General features: G+C 42.6%; 1 protein-coding gene across 1 annotated transcript; it reads left to right on the top strand.

The window, feature by feature from the left end:
• The first annotated feature begins 7,301 nt into the window (after positions 1-7,301).
• Positions 7,302-8,807, top strand: LOC136874543 (uncharacterized). The gene has a single exon (XM_068227838.1). The coding sequence runs from the start codon at positions 7,302-7,304 to the stop codon at positions 8,805-8,807; it is 1,506 nt and encodes a 501-aa protein (XP_068083939.1).
• The last annotated feature ends 7,805 nt before the right edge of the window (positions 8,808-16,612 follow it).

Genomic DNA, 16,612 nt, shown 5'->3' with positions numbered 1-16,612 from the left:
TTACTATTATTTTAATATAATTAATAAACTAATACAGTAGAATGCCGCCAAGGTAAAATATCAAACATTAATATTTTGAATAATAATAATAATAATAATAATAATAATAATAATAATAATAATAATAATAATAACAATAATAATAATAATACAACTGAGAGAGCAGACGCCAGTCAACTCTGCACAATTTGCTACTTTCTCTTTTAAGCATTAACACGTAATCGCGATGAGAGTTGAAATTCTCATGTTCCGTTAACCGCTGATTTCCATGCTTCCAGTCACTGAAGCCAATTGTTGTAAATAGGGATCTCCTCCCAAAAAGTTTTTAAAAAAAGGAGCACGGGCTTGTCTCTAGGTGACGTTGATTCGCCACCGTTTGAAAAAGTGTGGGTGGTGGTGGTATTGGTGATTATTGTTTAAAGAGGAAATACAACTAGGCAGCCATCCTCTATACAACACTAATCAGAGAGAAGGGATCCGGCACTTCAAAAAATGAAGGTATCGGCCAAAGGAACACAAGGGCCACGACGGGCGTGAAAATGAAAGAAACCCTAGGCTTTGCAACCTACTACCGTCGGGGTCGAAAAAAACAAGAGTTGACCAGGAGAGGTCAAATAGGAAAAATTAAAGTGAGAAGCCTGGCACAAGTAAGTGGAAACAACGTTAGGACTCAGCTACGGACCCCTTTTCGTCCTGGGTCCCGTTTTAGTCGCCTTTTACGGCGGGCAAGGGTTACCGTGGGTGTTATTCTACCGCCCCCACCCACAGGGGGACCCGTTTAAAAGTTGCAGCCCGAAGTCATCTCGATACCCGTATGCAGAAAGGAGAGGGCTGTATTTCAACATTGTGGTGGTTTTTATAATATTATTACCGACAGCTTTCACATAAGCGGAACGAAAATTCCGTTTTTCATGTCGGGAGATTTCGCTTTACAATACTACGAAAGCGTGCACATTCTAAAAACTCGTTTTCAAACAATTAGAGCTTTTCATTTTTGCCGCCCAGGCGACCTAACCTGCTATGCTGAACGGCGGCCATGCCAGGAGGATGGGAAGATTAGAAGGGATAGACAAGGAAAGAAAGGAAGGGGAAGAGGAAAGGATGCGGCCGTGGCCGAGGTACCATCCCGACATTTGCTTGGAGGAGAAGTGGGAAACCACGGAAAACCAATTCTTCGAAGATGGCTGAGGTGGGAATCGAAAGCCCCTCTACTCGGTTGACCTCTCGTGGCTGGGTGGACCCCGTTCCAACCCTCGTACCACTGTTTAAATATCGTGGCAGAGCCAGGAATCGAAGCCGTGTCTCCGGTGCCGGAGGCAGGCTTCCTCAAATAGACTCGAGAAGTGAGGAGGAAGCGTGTAGGTGGCTAGGGGTGAGCACGCCTGCGCCTCGACACCCCCGTGTCAATTAGCCCATTTGTTTACATCAGGGCCTCTCAGGGTGCATGCGCCTGGTGCATGCACTGTGCACGGTGCAAAAGACGACTACGCTTGGTTGACCTGCGTGTAGACCCCCCCACTCCTCGATTTGGATCAATAGCGCTGTCTCTCTCTTTCCCCACGCCTGTCTCGCTTGATCCCCCTGTCTCCCTCTTCCTCACTTGCTCCGTAGCGCTCCAAATCCGAGCTGAGTTGAGCCGAGTTGAGCCGAGCTTAGCCGAGTAGCCCAGAGACGAAGCGTTAGTCCGGAGGCGAGCCGAGCGGGACCGATGCACTGTGCACAGGAACTCTGCGCCGCAGTTTGCACGCGTGAGATTTTGGGCGTTTGAGAGGACCTGGTTTACACTGAGGTGCCGTGGAAAAGTTGCGCTTTCTGCCTCGCTTGCACCGCGCCTCCGCCCGTCGCCCTTCTGTGTGCATTGGACCTAAAGGTTACCTACGAGAATTATGGACTAGGTCTTGGAGGGTAACAGAAGCAGGTGAAGTGCACGGAGACGATGGCCAGACTCACTTTTTAATGATCTACAAGGTGCAGAAAAACTTCGTTTTGTAAATTAAAGGAGTGTTAGAGGGTACAGGAACCATTGGTCTGTGCAGACTAGTTTCGACACTACGCGGACTTAGGCCCGTATTCACCAGTGTCAGTTACTTTTGCTGTTATCTTAGATTTCCAAAACTCGGATGATGTCATTATCTCGGATAACGCTCACTTCTGTATTGACCACAGAATTTATTATCTCGGTTTACCAAAACTGAGTTTCTGTTTCAATCTGACTTTGAACCTTACATTTCTCATACAGTTCTGGGTTTAAATCTAGTTCATCTACGTTTTAAAAACAAGTGTGGTATGACTTATTAGAATGGGTCGTTAGTGCTGTGTGCCTGATGCAAATCCAATTACTGTGCTACAGACACTTCAGCATTTAGATTCCCTAAGGATAAAGTGCTACGACAAACATGGACAAATGTACGGTATCCATCGTGACTATTTTGTAGTGACAAATAGTTCATTAGTGTGTATTAAACATTTTTAAGATAAAGTTATCATTAGAGAGAACATTTTTCCTGTAGTTGGCGGTAAACCATTGATTGTTCCCCGGAAAAAGCCGAAATTCAGAGATGATGCCTGCCCCAGCATTTTTCCGAATCAACCCTCCTACCACACTGTGAAGGTACCTAAAGATAGCAAAGACCCAGCCGCTCGTTCAGAAATTAGAGATGGACAAGATTTTAGCAACTTGTGTGACCAAGATAAGATTTCCATTTTTTGATCACTTTAAAAGTGAGGTTATGAAAAGATACACAAAACTGTTCATTTCCAACCTATGGTTCATTTCATTAGTCAATGAAGACTATGTTCTTTTTATTAAATGAAGGATGAAGGATCTACTGATATCCCATCACTTACAGTAAGTTTTAAAGTTACCAGTGGTTTGGATGTTAAAGTGTTTTGCAAAAACATACATGTGCCTCGAGAAAACATCAAGTGGATCCTAGAATCGGAAGGCCAAGATGATCTAAAGTGCAATATATGCTCAAAATTCGACAATCTTTTGAGACATCTTCAGAGTTTTAATGATGAGAGAATTGAAATTGATGAAAGGATCATGTTGCTAATAAACTTCTTGAAAGATTCTCTAGATTTAAATAGTTATGATACAGAAAAGGATACTAAAATAAAATTCACTCTGGAAGATTTCGAGCACTCTCTAATGAAACAAGTCAGATATTCCCAAGAACTCCTGATTTGGTTTGCAACAATGTGCTACTCATTTCCTGGTGCATATCAGTCTATATTTTGAATTTGCCACATCATGTTTACCTTAAACAATTCTTAGGTAAAATTGGCTCCGTTGGCCCAAGCGTAGGAGCTTCACATGAACCATTTTCGAAAGAGAAAAGTAAATATATTCAGAATGAGGATAAAGTGGTATGAGTTGTGTTAGATTAAATGTATCTTAATTCTAAAGTAACATATAAGGGAGGAAATATATTGGGTATGGCAGACAATGGTGTAGATGTAGATACTGCCACCGCTATGCAATTTTTCATTTCTTCATCTTTGAATTCTCAAAACAAAGATGTAGGTAATTGGTCTTTTTCCTGTAAAAGGTCTGCAGGCAGACACATTATATAACTTTACAATAGAAGTACCTACTGAATGTGATGAATGAACTTGGCTTTCATGTTGTTAGTTAGTTTCTGATAACAACCGTGTAAATAGAACGACGTTTGAACTCTTGTGTGGTGGTAGTCTCAAAAGCTGCAAACCAAATCAAAGCCAATTTTTCTTCTGTTCAACATATTCTTAAATGTATTCATAAGAATTGGTTGAATAAATGTAACGAAACATTTACCATACCCAATGTGGAATAGGTTTCCCTGTATTAGATAGTATGTCAAATACTGAGGATGGAAAAACTATATGTGTGAATACACAACAGTTCAAGCTAGATTTTCTGATCTGAAAGATTTATTTCATTCAGAAAAAAGTATGTTGTTGAAACTTGCACCTACGTTGTCAAGGAAAGCTTTATATCCTACATCTATAGAGCGTCAAAATGTCTCGTTAGCTGTCAATATTTTTTGTTATAAGAATATAGTAGCTCTTGAAACAGTGAAGAAACAAGGTGTTGATATTAGTGATGGCACTATCCAATTTTTGACATTGTTCACGAAGTGGTGGACAATTTGCAATGTAAAGAAAGTACCCGATGAAGAGAACTACACTAAAAATGTTGATGCTACTCCAATCTGTGGGGCTAGTTATTCAAAACTTGTGTTTCTTCAAAGTTTAAAGATATAACTTACTTAGATATCTGGCACTTATCAGATACTGGTACCGGTATACAAGGAAAGCTAAGTAATGGCACATACATTGCTATGACCCACACACTTAGTTCACTAGTTGAATTATGCAAATATCTGTTTGATACATATAATTGGCATACATTCTGACTGATAAATTACAAACAGACTGTTTAGAAGCAAGGTTTGGTGGCTACAGATGATTAATTGGCTGTAGCTGTAATGTGTCTGTGGAACAGGTTCTGGAATCTGAAAGGAAACTAAAAATGTTAAGTGTGTTAAAGCTCAAGTCTGCTAAGTATGGAGAATTGATCTTTACTTATTTTACTATGACAGTTCAAAAAGGTAGTAAAGGAAGTGTACCTGATAATCTAGAATATCTGGAACCTGCATTAAATGAAATATAGCATGTTCCTATCTCCTCTGAAACGCAGAAAATTATTATATATATTGCAAGGTACACTAGCAAGATAGTCATTGAGAAATTAAATAAACATGGAAACTATGATGAGTGTCGGGTAATGTTACAGTCCAATGATGAAATGCAGGTGGTACGTGATAGGGGCCTTTCTTCATACTTCTCAGAACTAAGTCGTGGGGGACTGAAATGTCCCTCACCTTTCTTGATTACCTTGTGTTCAAATGTGTATGCATTGTTTCAAATTTTGATAAGCTAGTGGCTTTACGTCGCACCGACACAGATAGGTCGTATGGCGATGATGGGAGAGGAAAGGCCTAGGAGTTGGAAGGAAGCGGCCGTGGCTTTAATGAAGGTATTGGTATTGGTGTCAAAATGGGAAACCACGGAAAACCATCTTCAGGGCTGCCGACAGTGGGATACGAACCCACTATCTCCCGGATGCAAACTCACAGTCACGCGCCTCTAACCGCACGGCCAACTGACCCGGTAATTTTGATAAGCTGTACATATGAACCTGTATTTCTAAAATTAAGTAATCAACAAGATGCAGTTACAACATTAGGGATTCAGATCAATGCTTTACTTCTCGCAGCCCAGTACTCGTTACATTCAGCCGCGCGCGGAGCGACTGCCGTTTGTTTACACAGTCGCAAAACCGGTGCTCAGTTCTGCCAACCTCTGTACTTAGGAACTAATGAGTGAGGTGCTTCGATAGCTGGTGGTGGTGATTATTGTTACAAGATTGGCCTGGACTGGTTCTTGCCGTGCGGACGGTAAGGATAGGATCTGGACAAGATTCTTGCCGTGCGGACAGTTAGGATAGGATCTGGACAAGACCATTGGCCCGGACGGTTAGAAGCCGCGAAGCGGCCCTAGGCCTCTTAGTTTCGTGAGGAAACACGATTGGTCTGGAAGAAAGACGATTGGTCTGGACGGTTAGGATTCTTGCCGTGGACAGGACTATTGGTCTGGGCGGTTAGGATTCTTGCCGTGGACAGGACTATTGGTCTGGACGGTTAGGATTCTTGCCGTGGACAGGACTATTGGTCTGGACGGTTAGGATTCTTGCCGTGGACAAGACCATTGGTCTGGACGGTTAGAGCCGCGAAGCGGCCTTAGGCCTCTAGTTTCGGGAGGAAACACGATTGGTCTGGACGGTTAGGATTCTTGCCGTGGACAGGACTATTGGTCTGGACGGTTAGGATTCTTGCCGTGGACAAGACCATTGGTCTGGACGGTTAGGATTCTTGCCGTGGACAAGACCATTGGTCTGGACGGTTAGAAGCCGCGAAGCGGCCTTAGGCCTCTAGTTTCGGGAGGAAACACGATTGGTCTGGAAGGAAGACGATTGGTCTGGACGATTAGGATTCTTGCCGTGGACAGGACCATTGGTCTGGACGGTTAGTAGCCGCGAAGCAGCCCTAGGCCCCTAGTTTCGTGTGGAAAGCCGCATAGTTATTTTACATGGTGTTTTTTGTTTGTGCTTTTATTCAGCCGGGGTTGGTAATGCAATGTATTTATCAGCATTGATGGCAATGACGTCACATTCCGTTCCCGTTGACCAATGAGAATGCAAGAAGCTACTTAGCCATGGACGATAGCGGCTGCTACACTTGACCTTACAGACAGCAGACGTCCTGTGGCTTTGAGTCTCCGAGTGTTGGCGGAGAAATCCGAAGGGGTACGATTTCTGAATAAGCTGTCCTGTGGCTTTGAGTCTCCGAATGTTGGCGGAGAAATCCGAAGGGGTACGATTTCTGAAGCAGCCGTAATGTGGCTTTGAGTCTCCGAATGTTGGCGGAGATATCCGGGAACGCGAGAAGCTTGGCGCACTTCAGACACGTTGTTAGCCTGCTCGTAGCGTTGTGATGAATGTTCTTTGAGAAACTAAACACGTCAGTAATCTGCTCTTAGCATAGTGGAGAATGTTTTTTAAATGTGAAGCTGAGAAGCTACGGTTTTGAACTTAGCAGTCTGCTCATAGCATTGTGATGAATGTTTTTTGAGAAACTAAACCCGTTGTCAGTAGCCTTCTCATAGTATGGTGGTGAATGTTTTTTTAAATGCAGTGTGGTGAATATTTTTAATGTGTAAAATCACATGACTGCTCGTGCATAGTGACCAATGCTCTTCGCAATATATCGTAGTTTAATATACTTTTACCGTAGTTTAATATAGTTTTAATGTGGGCGTAGTTTAATATAGTTTACCGTAGTTTAATATAGTGTGTGACTACATAGTGTCAAGCGAAGAATTGTTTTACAAGTATGAGTGAATCGAAACATTTCGTGTGTTCTGAGTGCGGTAAAAGATATGATTACAATAAGAATTTAAGACAACACGTTTCCAAAGCACATCCCGAAAAGCTGAATGTTATCGCGCCTGTACTAAAAAGTAAACATTCGTACGCCTATCAGTGTGAAATTTGCAACAAGAATTTCAATTATGAGTACAACTTTAAACGTCATCAACGGGACTATTATGGTGAGGAGTCAGTTGCAAAGAGATCATTGAATTTCAGCCTGTGTAGTTATGAAGGAACCACAGAAAACTGTTTATTTGAATATTTAGAATCGGTACATGAAATACGTATAAAATCCGAGGAACTACAGTTCTCATCCTTTGATGACTTAATGACTTGGAAACGAGAAACTGAAGAGACAACACGTTCGCTCTTTGTTAAAAATCATGGGTCTCATGCGGCTTCTGATAATACTATAAGACATTATTATGAATGTCATCGTTCGGGGAATTTCGTCTCTAAAAGTAAAGGTGTTCGACATTTAAAATTGCAAGGAAGCAATAAAATCTGTGGAGTATGTCCTGCAAAGATAAAAGTTAGTGAAGCCGAAGATGGAACATGCCGAGTCAAATTTATCTCTACTCATGTCGGTCATCAACATGACTTAAGTCACTTGGGACTGACAGAAAAAGAAAGGGTCAGTATAGCAGCAGACATTGCTAATAAAATCCCTTTCCAAGCTATACTGGACAGAATTCGAGATTCAGTATCTGATTCTAAATTAGAAAGGATACATCTGCTAACGAAACAGGATTTATATAACATTGAACGGTGCTATAATTTGTGCTCCTCGTCAATCAGGCACCAAAATGATGGGACCAGCGTTGAGGCATGGGTGAGTGAAGTTAACTCTAGTGACAGTCCCTGTGTATTGTTTTATAAGCCACAAGAGACGGTCAATGAGTCACATCCAGAACTAAACAGCGCCGATTTTGTGTTAATTATAATGAATAGTGCTCAAGGTGAGATACTGAAGAAGTATGGTAATGACGGTATTTGTATTGATGGAACGCATGGGCTAAATAGCTACGGTTTTGAACTTACAACGCTAATGGTACTGGATGACATGAGGCAAGGGTTTCCATGCGCCTTTCTCATATCCAATAGGAATGACTGGCAAATCCTCTCCATATTTTTCCAGTACATAAAGTCGGAAGTTGGAACAATTTCTCCTAAGGTTTTTATGTCTGACTTAGCAGAATCGTTCTTTAATGCTTGGATTTCAACAATGGGAACTCCAGCAATGAGACTCTATTGTACCTGGCACGTAGACAGGGCATGGAGGAAAAATATAAGCAGTAAAATTAAAGGCCAGGGAAAACAGGCAAATGCTTACAAGCTTATTAGAACACTACTGGAGGAGAGAGATGCGGCAGCGTTTGATATGATGTTTCCTGTCGTATTAGAGAAGTTCAAATCTGATCCTGACACGTCTGAGTTTGCTTCATACTTCCTGGACAACTACCTAAGTAATGCAAAATGCTGGGCCTACTGTCACAGGCTGCATGCAGGCCTGAACACAAACATGCACATAGAGCGAATGCATCACACGCTTAAATACATCTATCTCCAGGGAAAGCATGTGAAACGCTTAGATAAAGCAATATATGCACTAATGTCCTTTGTTAAAGACAAGCTGTTTGACAGGCTTATTGTGCTTACAAAAGGGAAACTGACAAGCAAATTGAAGGACATTCGTCGTAGGCATAAATCAAGCTTACAAATAGACAAAAGCCTGATTATTAAGGAAGACTGTGGTTGGAAAATACCGTCGTCCTCTACAGTGGCCGAGATGACTTTGTACAAAATAATGAGGCTCAATGTAAATGCAAATTGATCTGTAGTGAATGTAACGCGTGCATACACAGATATTCCTGCTCATGCATTGATTCCAGCATTAAATGGAATATGTGTAAGTAGTATAATGCAGGGATTCGGCGGCCTTCTCCGCCGACCGCGGCGCGGGAAATTTGAATTCTGGCGGGAAATTTGAATTTTGGCGGGAGATTTGAATTTGTAAACAAAGCCACGTGCTTTTTGACAGCTGCCATCGACAACAACGCATCGCTAACCTCACTGCTGCCATCTTGACGGGCCTAAACCTCACTAGTGCCAACTTAACCTAACTAGCATGAGGTAAACAAACCCACGTGTTTTTTGACAGCCACGTGCTTTTTGACAGACAACAACGCATCGCTAACCTCAGTACTGCCATCTTGACGGCCCTAAACCTCAGTAGTGCCAACTTAACCTCACTAATGTGAGGTAAACAAAGCCACGTGTTTTTTGACAGCCACGTGCTTTTTGACAGATTTGTAAACAAAGCCACGTGCGTTTTGACAGACAACAACGCATCGCTAACCTCAGTACTGCCATCTTGACGGGCCTAAACCTTAGTGGTACCAACTTAACCTCACTAGCTCGAGATAAACAAATCCACGTGCCTTTTTGACAGCTGTCATCCGCCATCTTTAATCCAGAGAGAACAGTGCTGCCCTCTTTATGGCTACTACCTTAAGCACGTAGTAGCGGGCAATTTGAAAAGTTCTGTTAGCTATCATCCGCCACCTTTGAGCACCGTGCTGCCATCTTTAGTTGAAATGTGGGGGCGGATAATTTGAAAAATGCTTTTTGACAGCAGCTATCTTTGAGCACCGTGCTACCCTCTTTGTGGTGGCGGTAAATTCCACGTGCTTTACAAACCCATGTGATTTTCTGACAGCTATCATCCGCCATCTTTAATCCAGAGAGAACAGTGCTGCCCTCTTTATGGCTACTACCTTAAGCACGTAGTAGCGGGCAATTTGAAAAGTTCTGTTAGCTATCATCCGCCATCTTTGAGCACCGTGCTGCCATCTTTAGTTGAAATGTGGTGGCGGATAATTTGAAAAATGCTTTTTGACAGCAGCTATCTTTGAGCACCGTGCTACCCTCTTTGTGGTGGCGGCAAATTCTACATGCTTTACAAACCCACGCGCTTTTTTGACAGCCATCTTTAAGCAACAGAGTACAGTGCTGCCCTCTTTGTTGTGGCGGCAAATTCCACGTGCTCTACAAAGCCACATGCTCTTTTGACAGCTGTCACCCGCCATCTTTAACCAACAGAGCACTATGCTGCGGGCAATTTCGTTAGCTGTCATCCGACATCTTTAATGAACAAAGCACCGTGCTGCCCTCATGCGGGGTAATTTCGTTAGCTGTCATCCGCCATCTTTTAATGAACAGAGCACCGTGCTGCTCTCTGTAGTAGCGGGTAATTTTAAAAGTTCTGTTAGCTGTCATCCGCCATCTTTGAGCACCATGCTACCCGGTGGCGGCAAATTCCACGTGCTACGCGCAGCTGTCATCCGCCATCTTACATCGCAAACCTCAGTGCTACACTCTTTAGATAATTTTAAAAAGAAAATTTCTACAGCAGCCATCTCTCGACGCTAATTGCACAAGATGGTGGCTATACATGACTCCTTAAAGGTGCTTATGCAAGATGATCGCTATACATAGACGTCCTTGGGATGCTTGCGCAAGATGGCGGTTATACAAGGCTCCTTATGAGGGATGCTTGCGCGAGATGGTGGTTGCTCTTATGAGGCGGCTTAAGGATCCATGGCTAGAGACGCCCTAAGGATGCTTGCGCAAGATGGCGGATGCAAGATGGCGGCTATACATAGCTCCTTATGAGACAGCCAGTACTCGATACAACATGTGATCAGAACATTGATTGATGTGTTCAGAACACAAAATAAGTAGAATCGAACACTGTACTCGATACAACATGTGATTAAAACATTGTGTGGTGTGTTCAGAACACTACATAAGTAGAATCGAACGCTGTATTAGGGGATACCTTTGTTTAGATTGAAACATAACAAGACTAGAATTGAACACTGCACATTGATTGATGTGTTCAGAACACAAAATAAGTAGAATCGAACACTGTACTCGATGTCGTTAACTTCAACATGTGATTAAAACATTGTCTGGTGTGTTCAGAACACTACATAAGTAGAATCGAACGCTGTACAACATGTTAGGGGGATACCTTTGTTTAGATTGAAACATAACAAGACTAGAATTGAACACTGCACTCGATGTCGGAAGATCAGATTGAAACATAACAAGACTAGAATTGAACACTGCACATTGATTGATGTGTTCAGAACACAAAATAAGTAGAATCGAACACTGTACTCGATGTCGTTAACTTCAACATGTGATTAAAACATTGTCTGGTGTGTTCAGAACACTACATAAGTAGAATCGAACGCTGTACAACATGTTAGGGGATACCTTTGTTCTAAGAAGATCAGATTGAAACATAACAAGACTAGAATTGAACACTGCACTCGATGTCGTTACATGCGATCAGAACAATGATTGATGTGTTCAGATCACTAAACAAGTAGAACCGAACACTGTACAACATGTTAGGGGATACCTTTGTTCTAAGAAGATCAGCTTGAAACATAACAAGACTAGAATTGAACACTGCACTCGATACAACATGTAATCAGAACATTGATTGATGTGTTCAGATCACGAAACAAGTAGAACCGAACACTGTACAACATGTTAGGGGATACCTTTGTTTAGATTGAAACTAACAAGACTAGAATCGAACACTGCACTCGATGTCGTTACATGTGATCCGATACAACATGTTAGGGGATACCTTTATCCTAAGAACCGAACACTGTACAACATGTTAGGGGATACCTTTGTTTAGATTGAAACTAACAAGACTAGAATCGAACACTGCACTCGATGTCGTTACATGTGATCCGATACAACATGTTAGGGGATACCTTTGTTTAGATTGAAACATAGCAAGCCTAGAATCGAACATTGTTTGATGTGTTCAGTACAACTTCAATGATTAACACACACTGTGCACATATTGCATAGCTAAAAACACACTGTGCACATATCACATACCTAACACTTCAAATGATTTGCTTTGTACGAAAATAAAAAAAATCTATACCGCGTAGCTAACTCGTTCATCACACTGCTAAGACGCTTAGTAATTGTGAATACACTCATACGAAAATCAAGAAAGCACACTGCGTAGCCAACTCGCTCGGCTCACTCGCTTAGTAATTGCGACACTGATACACACACGGATAAGAATGTTCCGAGATACTTACATGTTTTTTAAGGGGGGTGAAAGATCATAAATTATATGTACACATGTTGTCTCCTCCAAGTTGTAAGATGAAATAGACGCAGTACTGCGAGTTTCCGCTCTAGCTGGCGAACGGAAGTAGCATGATATCTCAGCGAAAAAATAATACGCGTGAGCTTGCAAGTCAGACACAATGATGGATACCGCGATTCAAATCCTGGCAACTTATGCCGTCGGGAAGGGCATCCGGCTAGATCATGTTATGACGATCGCGCAGGTCCCTCGCCTAACATTTACGGCTTCTAGTTCGAACCCGCTATCTTCCGAAGTAGCGAGAATGATTGAAGAGTGTTTGAGTGTGATTCATTTGTCGGATGGAGGCGTTAAGCTGTGCGCAGGCTTCTTCGGTAGGAGTAGGCTATGTCGGGATATCGATTTAAAATCCTAGTCAGGAAGGGCAACCGGTCGTATAAAACTATGGTGTGAGGTGTGGTGTGCAAAAAAGCCAGCATTAAGTAAGGGCTGTTGATAGGGGGTGTTAAACCTTGTGCAGGCTCCTTCGAAAATGATTTTTGAGTACAAGACGTTGATGGTGATTCATTTGTCGGATGGAGGTAATAAGCCTTGTGCTGGCTTCTTCAGTAGGAGTAGGCTATGTCGGAACATCGATTTAAAATCCTAGTCAGGAAGGGCAACCGGTTGTATAAAACTATGGTGTGAGGCGGGGTGTGCAAAAAAAAAGCCAGCAATAAGTAAGGGCTGTTGATGGGGACGTTAAACCTTGTGCAGGCTCCTTCATCAGGAGAAGCCTACATGCCGGCACCGCGCAGGCTCTTTCGATAGGAGTGGGCACTGTGTGTGTTTTAACCTCTCCGTACAATCATGATAGTTTACGTTAGGAACTTACATAGGCTAAATGCTACACATTCCGTGGCAAAGCCGGGAATCGAACTCGGACCTCCGGGGTAGCAGCTAATCACACTAACTACTACACCACAGAGGAGGACTATTTCAGAATATTTTACAACCTTAATTGGTACTGTGTTTTAAGAGCTTACATGGGCTGAATGCCACTCAGCTAAGAAGACGTTCGTGAGTTACAAGTCGCTTATCAGCACACCGTGTCTTCGTCCAAGGTTACTACTACAGCCGGAAGATACGTGTACAATTTCAGCCAACACATGCATTCCGCTGCTCGCTCTGCGCTGATACGACTTCAAGGACAGTAGAACAAACCCATAGCATACAGTATGCATGCCTCTCACCCGGTAGTCTCGGGTTCGATTCCCTTGGGAATAAAAATGTGTTTAAATCGCAAGAATTTGTTGAGTTGTCCTTCCTGACACAAAACTAGCAGTATCTAACCTCTTACACTATAGTTTTCAACCGGTTGCCCTTCCTGACGCCAAAGAAATCGGATTAAGAATCTGTTTTGTTTTAAGACTAGTTGTCCTTCCTGATGCAAAATTGGTAGTATCTAAGCTCTTACATCATACGCTATTGTTTTCGACCAGTTGCCCTTCCTGACAACTCGGATTAAGAATCTGTCGAGAATCGGGGGTTTTAGAGCTAGATTTTAAATAGCTGTATCACGAACTATTGTTTTACTGCCGGATGCCCTTCCTGACTAAGATTTTAAATCGCAAGAATTTGTTTTAAGACTCAAGTCTTGTTATGTTTCTTTTATAATCTGCAAGTCTAAACAAGCATATCGCTGCACACGCTTGCCTTCGCGATGCGTGTTCGATAATTGTTTTCGACCGGTTGCCCTTCCTGACGTCAAAGAACTCGGATTTAGAATCTGTCGAGAATCGGGGGTTTTACAGCTAGATTTTAAATCGCAGTATCACGAACTATTGTTTTACTGCTGGATGCCCTTCCTGACTAAGATTTTAAATCGCAAGAACTTGTTTTAAGACTCAAGTCTTGTTATGTTCCTTTCGTAATCTGCAAGTCTAAACAAGCATATCGCTGCACACGCTTGCCTTCGCGATGCGTGTTCGATAATTGTTTTCAACCAGTTGCCCTTCCTGACGTCAAAGAACTCGGATTTAGAATCTGTCGAGAATCGGGGGTTTTACAGCTAGATGCACTTCTTAGATTTTAAATCACGAACTATTGTTTTACTGCCGGATGCCCTTCCTGACTAAGATTTTAAATCGCAGGAATTTGTTTTAAGACTCAAGTCTTGTTATGTTTCTTTCGTAATCTGCAAGTCTAAACAAGCATATCGCTGCACACTCTTGCCTTTACGATGCGTGTTCGATAATTGCTTTCAACCGGTTGCCCTTCCTGACGTCAAAGAACTCGGATTAAGAATCTGTCGAGAATCGGGGGTTTTACAGCTAGATTTTAAATCGCAGTATCACGAACTATTGTTTTAGTACCGGATGCCCTTCCTGACTAAGATTTTAAATCGCAAGAATTTGTTTTAAGACTCAAGTCTTGTTATGTTTCTTTTATAATCTGCAAGTCTAAACAAGCATATCGCTGCGCACTCTTGCCTTCGCGATGCGTGTTCGATAATTGTTTTCGACCGGTTGCCCTTCCTGACGTCAAAGAACTCGGATTTAGAATCTGTCGAGAATCGGGGGTTTTACAGCTAGATTTTAAATCGCAGTATCACGAACTATTGTTTTACTGCCGGATGCCCTTCCTGACTAAGATTTTAAATCGCAAGAATTTGTTTTAAGACTCAAGTCTTGTTATGTTTCTTTCGTAATCTGCAAGTCTAAACAAGCATATCGCTGCACATTCTTGCCTTCACGATGCGTGTTCGATAATTGTTTTCAACCGGTTGCCCTTCCTGACGTCAAAGAACTCGGATTTAGAATCTGTCGAGAATCGGGGGATTTACAGCTAGATGCACTTCTTAGATTTTAAATCACGAACTATTGTTTTACTGCTGGATGCCCTTCCTGACTAAGATTTTAAATCGCAAGAATTTGTTTTAAGACTCAAGTCTTGTTATGTTTCTTTCGTAATCTGCAAGTCTAAACAAGCATATCGCTGCACACTCTTGCCTTCGCGATGCGTGTTCGATAATTGTTTTCAACCAGTTGCCCTTCCTGACGTCAAAGAACTCGGATTTAGAATCTGTCGAGAATCGGGGGTTTTACAGCTAGATTTTAAATCGCAGTATCACGAACTATTGTTTTACTGCCGGATGCCCTTCCTGACTAAGATTTTAAATCGCAAGAATTTGTTGAGTTGCCCTTCCTGACGCAAAACTGGCAGTATCTACCCTCTTACATCATACACTATTGTTTTCATCCTGTTGCCCTTCCTGACGTCAAAGAACTCGGATTAAGAATCTGTCGAGAATCGGGGGTTTTACAGCTAGATGCTCTTCTTAGATTGTAAATCGCTGTATCACTACAGCCGGATGCCCTTCCTGACAAAGATTTTAAATCGCAAGAATTTGTTGACTTGCCCTTCCTGACGCAAAACTGGCAGTATCTAGCCTCTTACATCATACACTATAAGTAGTATAATACAGGGATTCGGCCGCCACCGCCACCTCCGGCTCCCAGTGGCCACCTCCACCTCAGCCAGAGGCCTCTTCCAGTACTGCCAACTTAACCTAACTAGCGCGACAGTACTGCCAACTTAACCTAACTAGCGCGAAATTTGAATTTGTAAACAAAGCCACGTGCTTTTTGACAGCTGTCATCGACAACAACGCATCGCTAACCTCAGTACTGCCATCTTGACGGGCCTAAACCTCAGTAGTGCCAACTTAACCTAACTAGCATGAGGTAAACAAAGCCACGTGCTTTTTGATAGCCACGTGCTTTTTGACAGATTTGTAAACAAAGCCACGTGCTTTTTGACAGACAACAACGCATCGCAAACCTCAGTACTGCCATCATGACGGGCCTAAACCTCAGTAGTGCCAACTTAACCTAACTAGCATGAGGTAAACAAAGCCACGTGTTTTTTGACAGCCACGTGCTTTTTGACAGATTTGTAAACAAAGCCACGTGCTTTTTGACAGACAACAACGCATCGCTAACCTCAGTACTGCCATCTTGACGGGAATAAACCTCGGTGGTACCAACTTAACCTAACTAGCGAGAGGTAAACAAAGCCACGTGCTTTTTGACAGCCACATGCTTTTTGACAGCTGCCATCCGCCATCTTTGAGCACCGTGCTGCCCTCTTTCGTCACCTGTCATCGGCAGTGCTGCCATCTTGACGGGTCTAAACCTTAGTGCCACCAACTTAACCTAACTAGCGCGAGGTAAACAAAGCCACGTGTTTTTTGACAGCCGTCATCCGCCATCTTTAATCCATAGAGCACAGTGCTGCCCTCTTTAGCTACTTACCTTTGAAATGTGGTGGCGGATAATTTGAAAAATGCTTTTTGACAGCAGCCATATTGCATCGCAAACCTCAGTGCTGCCCTCTTTAGCTAGATACCTGTGGTAGCAGACAATTCCACGTGACAGCAGCCATCTTTAATCAAGAGAGCACCGTGCTGCCCTCTATGTGGTGGCGGCAAATTGAAAAATTCCACG

This window comes from Anabrus simplex, chromosome 5, assembly GCF_040414725.1.
Source record: "Anabrus simplex isolate iqAnaSimp1 chromosome 5, ASM4041472v1, whole genome shotgun sequence".
In the NCBI taxonomy this organism is placed as follows: Eukaryota; Metazoa; Arthropoda; class Insecta; order Orthoptera; family Tettigoniidae; genus Anabrus; species Anabrus simplex.
This window is presented reverse-complemented; position numbering and strand designations above follow the sequence as displayed.